The following is a 6,049-nucleotide window of genomic DNA, read 5'->3' on the forward strand; positions in this document are numbered from 1 at the left end:
TGTGTTTGAAACTCCTGGACTAAGTTGTGCTTGCTTTTTGACTAAAGTTAACCGAGATAGAAATAAGCTTCAAAGAAGCATATGTAGAAGATGGAAGTTAAACCTGATTTTTCACCCTGACTTCAGTTTCCCTCCTACTCTCATGTACTGGATGGAGTTCGCCTGTTAAAATCTGGTGTCGGGTTTTAGGGCATGTTTCATTTACAAATGTGAGGTCATAGTGATCACATTTGGGAAGAAAACCTGGTGGAGCAATTCAGTTCAGTGGGAGAGAACATGTGGGTCAAATTAAAAGCAAATTCCCTCAAGGCATCACTGAGATAACAAGAATATATGAGATCACAGTGACACTGAAGCGGCTGCCAAAAACAGACGAATACCTGCCTGAGTGCATGTGAGCAATTGTTGCAATGAGATTTATTCAAGGCTTTATTCTAATACTAAAAACGCCCATGGCTGCAGTCTACTGTGAAGTTGGTACAGAGGCTTAATGATTAGCTCACATTGAACCATTTTAAAGTGAACAGTGACTCACTGTTGTCTCCTTGATTACTCGTGTTTACAGTCAACAGTAGTTAGAAGAGCAGTGGTGGGCTAGTGGTGAGTGAAGACAGTTTGTAACCAGAAATTTGCCGGTTAAAAAATCTACATGGGTTACTGCTGCGAGTCCTTGAGCAAACCCTCAACCACATCAGGAAGGGCATAAAACCTGTGCATAATCAAACAAATGGGTCACGTGATTTTACTTTGAGGACCCTGGAGGAAAACAGCTAAAGCACAAACAGGTTTGATTCAAAGTGTCAGACTTTCCTCTGTTTGGTCAAATGTTTGTCACTTCAGGAGAGTTAGTGGCTATCAATCTCAAGTCTGTACACAGAAATGTAATCAACGGAAAACATGTAATTATGTTTAGGGAACTCCATCTTTCTCTTTGTTATCTAAAACACTCCAAAACAATCATTTGACTATTGCACTGGGCTTAGTTTGTGGGTGTGGTCATGATAAAAGTTAAAAAGTAAAGCCTTTAAAAGTTTAGTGGGAGGGCCAAAATGAGCTTCTGCACTGAAGTTTGTCATCCAGAATAAAAAAAAAAAACCTAAAAACTGGAAGTATGTGTAATGAAAGCCATAATTTGGGCGAATTATGTAATTCGGTCAAGGAGGAATGAAACTCTGTACAAAGCACAGAACGAGTATGATTCACTTCTCCCTCTCTCTGCCTGTGAGGTGACCGTGCCTGCCTCGCCTCCCTCGCCTCCCTCCAACTAACACCAGATGTTAAGCTCTAGAAACTGACCAGGGCCCCTCGCCGAGACGAGGACGACGAGCATGCACAAACACACATGTGTGTGCTGCATGTCCCGACTCACACACTTTAGCCCCCCCCCCCCCCTCTGCGTTCACGGATACATGTAAGCACACGACCCCCTCCAGTACTTCATGTCATCCTTCACACAGGCGGTGACGCAAGACAAAACCAACAAATGGAGCAGCACACACACAGGATACAGGGCTGAGGGGGGATGTGGGGTGTGTGTGATATGGTGAACAATGGGGGTGCTGACAAAGTCCCGGGACTGATAATATAGAAAAAAAATTTGTTTTAGCTTCAAGGCTGCACAGTTCTCCGGCAGCCTGCAATCCATGACCAAATGTATCAGCTCCATGCTGATTTTATCCGGGGAACTACAGTCATGGTTATATTTATAACTGATAACAAAATGCTGCAGCATTTATGTACTTATGACAAACTGGTGTGTCTGGAAAAGTTAAAACTGGGTTAACAAAACCAGAGATTACATATTTAATTTAGATTAACTTGTCTCTACTTTCATCCTCCCGTCACAGGTAATTTCAACAGAAAAAAAAACTGTGATGAAAGATATCCTAAGTGCTTATTGTGACTGTTGACTCATGGCGTGACACTAAAACAATAACTCAACGCCTTTTCTATTTACACTCAGGCACCAAATGACTGGTGTGATCAAGACTAAATGCACAAGTATTGAAGAAACTGCACACACACACACACACACACACACACACACACACACACACACACACACACACACACACACACACACACACACACACACTCCACAACAATTTTCCTCACAAGAGTGGAAAGAAACCGAACCCTGATCCTCAAAGGAAAACAAATGGTGGTTCTGCCAAGCCCATGGCTGAACAGTGAAGGAAAACTCCCTCCCTCCCTCTCCGCCTCCCTCCTCCTAGCCAGGACCGCCCCAGATGCCGGACTATATCAAGAGCCTGCCTCCCTCTATCAAACCCCACAAGTCCTGCCACAGTCCACCGTCCACAGCTGTGTAACGGTCCTCTCTTCTCGTCTTCTCTCTTGACCAGCAGATAGTCGGCCATCATGTCTTTCCAGGCCATAAGACAGTCGCGCACCTCCTACTCATCGAGCGCTGCACCCCGCAAGGCTCTCAGCATGTCTGGGTACAGCCTTGGGGGACCCCGCATCTCTTCCTCCAGCATGCGGACCGTCTCCTCTGGATATGGCGGCGGCATGGGCATGGGGGGCGGAATGGGCATGGGGGGCGGAATGGGCATGGGGGGAGGCATGGGCATGGGGGGCGGCTTTGACCTGTCCAGCGCTCTGGACCAAGGCGGTGTGTCCCTGAACGAGAAGGCCACCATGCAGAACCTGAACGACCGTCTGGCCTCCTACCTGGAGAAGGTCCGCTCTCTGGAGGCGGCAAACGCCAAACTGGAGCTGCAGATCAGAGAGTACTACGAGAAGAAGGGTCCTGCAGCGGAGCGGGACTACAGCAATTACTGGGCCATCATCAACGACCTCAAGGACAAGGTATAGTGTCTGCCAGCCGCTACAGTGTAAACGCCAGACAAGTCAAATATTTGCAGAGCTGTTAATGATTACCGAGGGAGGGACAGAAAAAGTTAGAGCGATAGGAGACATAATGAGAGAGACATCATCTGTTGTGCTACTGAATGTTTGGCTATTTGTGGTCAGTTACCAATAAAATAGATTCATGGGGACGTTATGACTCACGATGTCTAATCAAGTGAAGCAGCAGGACTTCAAAGAATGTCATTTTCTTGTAAAAGTTAACAGATGTGATCCTGACAATAGATGAAACCCTTCCTGGGCACCATGAAATAACCAAACCAACTCTTGTTACTTTCTACAGATCAACGGAGCCACCATTGGCAACGCCAGCATCCTCCTCCAGATTGACAACTCCAAACTGGCTGCTGACGACTTCAAGACCAAGTAAGTACCAACTGACACTCATCTGTGAACCGTCACCCTGTTGAGGTCAAACACGAAGACTGAAGGGTGACAGCCGTCTCATAATGGTGTTTCTTGCTCTCCACGCTAATTAGATTTGAGCATGAGCTGATGATGCGTCAGTCAGTTGAGGCAGACATCGCCAACCTCCGCCGCCTGCTGGACCAGACCACCCTGACCAAGGCTGACCTGGAGATGCAGATTGAAGGTCTGCAGGATGAGCTGGCCTACCTGAAGAAGAATCACGCAGAGGTAAGGAAGAACATCAGCAACAGTCTTTGCATTTCGACAAAGCCCTTCTTCATTTTGCCTGCAGAGCTGCGTATAAAACTCTGTAAACCGATCTTGACATTTCTTCTCCCCACCCCCCCTGTGGTTGTTCAGGATTTGGCAGCAATGCGCGCTCAGCTCACCGGCACAGTCAATGTAGAAGTGGACGCTGCGCCTCAGAATGACCTGAACAAAGTCCTGGAGGAGATCCGCGCCCAGTACGAATCCATCACTGACAAACACCGTCGCGACCAGGAGTGCTGGTTTAATGAGAAGGTGCCAACATTTTTACCATAAACACAAGCATCATATCCCCAAAGCTGTAAATGACTGGGTTTACTCCCACTGCAATGAAGGTCATAATTAAACAGGATCTTCTGTGAAAGTGAGACGAGTTATCATCCACACTGCTAACTCTGTGTATCTCTCTCTAGTCGGCAACTCTGTCCAAGGAAGTGGCTATCAGCACAGAGACAATCCAGACGTCCAAGACAGAGAGCAACGACCTGCGGCGAACACTTCAGGGCCTGGAGATTGAGCTGCAGTCTCAGCTCAGCATGGTAAGAAAAAATAAAACCCACCATGAAACCCAAAACCATCTGTTCACATCTCACTGATCTTGCCTTATATGAGCAAAATTCCCGGATCTCTGTCTTGTCAGAGAGAAACAGCCGGTGATGGAGGGTAAAAGTAGAGGGGAGGGTGAGGGAGGCAAGCCTTATTGAAAGAACGAAGAACGAAGGGAGGAAGAGAGCTAGATAAGCACGGGGGGGGGGGGGGGGGGGGGGGGGGGGGGGGGGGGGCAGAAAGGGAGGGAGGGGCAGAGGGCTCCTGCTCAGGGAAACATTTCACAGACATCTGTTCAAATTCTGGAAGACATAAAAGAGCTTGAAGAGGAATGTTGAACTCTGCAGCCCAAAAATTGTGCTCTCATGGATTATCTGCACGCAGCTGCAGGCGGTCACTCAACACACACTTCAACAAGCACACAATACTCGGGCAGAGGAAGAGGCAAACGGACACATGCATTCAGAATCTTATCCCGCAGCATTCATCTCCGCACGAGACGAGCCAAACAGCAAACACAGGCCTCCTTTTGTCTGCAGAATATTGAATCCGAGGTGTGGTTGTTGGCCTCAGACTAAAGCATATGTGAGTCATTACAGTCAACCAGTGACAAACATGCGTCAATACTTCATCCCTCTCTCTCTCTCTCTCTCTCTCTCTCTCTCTCTCTTGCAGAAAGGAGCTCTGGAGAACACGTTAGCAGAGACGGAGGCTCGTTACAGCTCCATGCTCGCCGGCTACCAGAACACAATCAACATGCTCGAAACAGAGCTGGCCAACGTGCGCGCCAGCATCGAGCAGCAGGGCCAGGAATACAGGATGCTGCTGGACATCAAGACCAGGCTGGAGCAGGAGATCGCCACCTACAGGAAGCTGCTGGAGACTGAGGAGTCCAGGTAGACACACCAGTGTGGACATAGGAGTGCACCAAAACACTGAGAAAGGTAGTCAAACTTATTCACTCAATGAGTGCTCTTTTCTCTCCCATTTCTCTTGTTTTAGACCGATTGGTGGAGGTAAGTGACGTCTGCCGTCAGACGACACCACACGGCAAACACGGCTGAGCAGCGAGTATTAAATGACGACACAGTGTAACTCAATACTTATTTCCCTTCTTTTTCACAGGCAGCTCAACAACTACAGTCAAAACCACCACTGTGCGCAGTTCCAGCTAAGAAGGAGGTGCAACTGGCAGGACATGCTGTCCTCAGACACACACACACACACACACACACGCACACACACACACACACACACACACACACACACACACACACACACACACACACACACACACACACACACACGTTCCTAATAAAAACTGTTACACGAGACAAATAAAACTGTCCTGAAATGACCTGAAATATGCAAAAAACCCGTGTAAAGGTCTACAGAAGACGATGAAGAAGTTCTTGATGTAGTCTCTGTGCATGTGTGTGTGTGTGTGTGCGTGAGTGTGTGTGTGACCTGTCTGAGAAATAAATCTGCTGGTGACTATAAAAGTTTGTGTTGCTTTGTGGCTTTTATGGTCTTCCACCTTAAAAACAAACTGAGTGGACATCGTTTTCCATGACACGGCCCTGTTTTTGCCGTCGCCATGGAAACTGCATTACATTGAGGGAGGTGGGCTCTGTGGCCGAGGAAATGTGCGTTACATAACGGGGCTGTTGTCAGGAAAGGCTGAACAATGGTTAACTGCTCCAGCGAGGAAAGTGTAGTGGGAATGCTGCTCGTGTTTGACTTAAAGCTTTTCTAAATTCAAACAGAGCGGAGAAGACGGAAAAGTGCAAGTTATGAGACCAAATAAAGCGAATGACCCCAAGGGTTGCCCAAAGAGGTTTTCTCAAACATGACACACCCAAATGGTTGACTAATCTTTGCCCTGGAGGCTTTTTCAACACTGTTATATGAAGTCTGTGTGTAACTGCGGTCACCTAGA

The 6,049-nt window shown here is 47.5% G+C and overlaps 1 protein-coding gene across 4 annotated transcripts; it reads left to right on the forward strand.

The window, feature by feature from the left end:
• The first annotated feature begins 2,142 nt into the window (after nucleotides 1-2,142).
• On the forward strand, nucleotides 2,143-5,457 carry LOC308109363 (keratin, type I cytoskeletal 15-like). 4 transcript variants are annotated; one of them, XM_080462875.1, is made up of 8 exons: nucleotides 2,288-2,829; nucleotides 3,173-3,255; nucleotides 3,369-3,525; nucleotides 3,658-3,819; nucleotides 3,978-4,103; nucleotides 4,786-5,006; nucleotides 5,113-5,126; nucleotides 5,236-5,417. In XM_080462875.1, exons 1-8 carry the CDS (start codon nucleotides 2,380-2,382, stop codon nucleotides 5,283-5,285), a joined length of 1,263 nt encoding a protein of 420 aa, XP_080319001.1. In that variant the 5' UTR covers nucleotides 2,288-2,379; the 3' UTR covers nucleotides 5,286-5,417. The 4 variants fall into 4 exon arrangements, with proteins under 4 accessions (XP_080319000.1, XP_080319001.1, XP_080319002.1 ...); XM_080462874.1 differs by lacking the exon at nucleotides 5,113-5,126 and having other exon boundaries at nucleotides 2,143-2,829; nucleotides 5,236-5,457; XM_080462876.1 differs by lacking the exon at nucleotides 5,113-5,126 and having other exon boundaries at nucleotides 4,786-5,054.
• Nucleotides 5,458-6,049: the final 592 nt, after the last annotated feature.

The sequence above is a fragment of the Lipophrys pholis genome (genome assembly GCF_963383615.2).
Source record: "Lipophrys pholis genome assembly, chromosome: 5".
Lineage (NCBI taxonomy): Eukaryota > Metazoa > Chordata > Actinopteri > Blenniiformes > Blenniidae > Lipophrys > Lipophrys pholis.

Coding starts and splice junctions, on each gene's coding strand:
- LOC308109363 (XM_080462874.1), top strand. CDS start 2,380: ATGTCTTTCCAGGCCATAAGACAGTCGCGCACCTCCTACTCATCGAGC. Junction 3,256..3,368: donor GCTGACGACTTCAAGACCAA/GTAAGTACCAAC, acceptor CACGCTAATTAG/ATTTGAGCATGAGCTGATGA. Junction 5,007..5,235: donor CTGGAGACTGAGGAGTCCAG/GTAGACACACCA, acceptor TCTTTTTCACAG/GCAGCTCAACAACTACAGTC.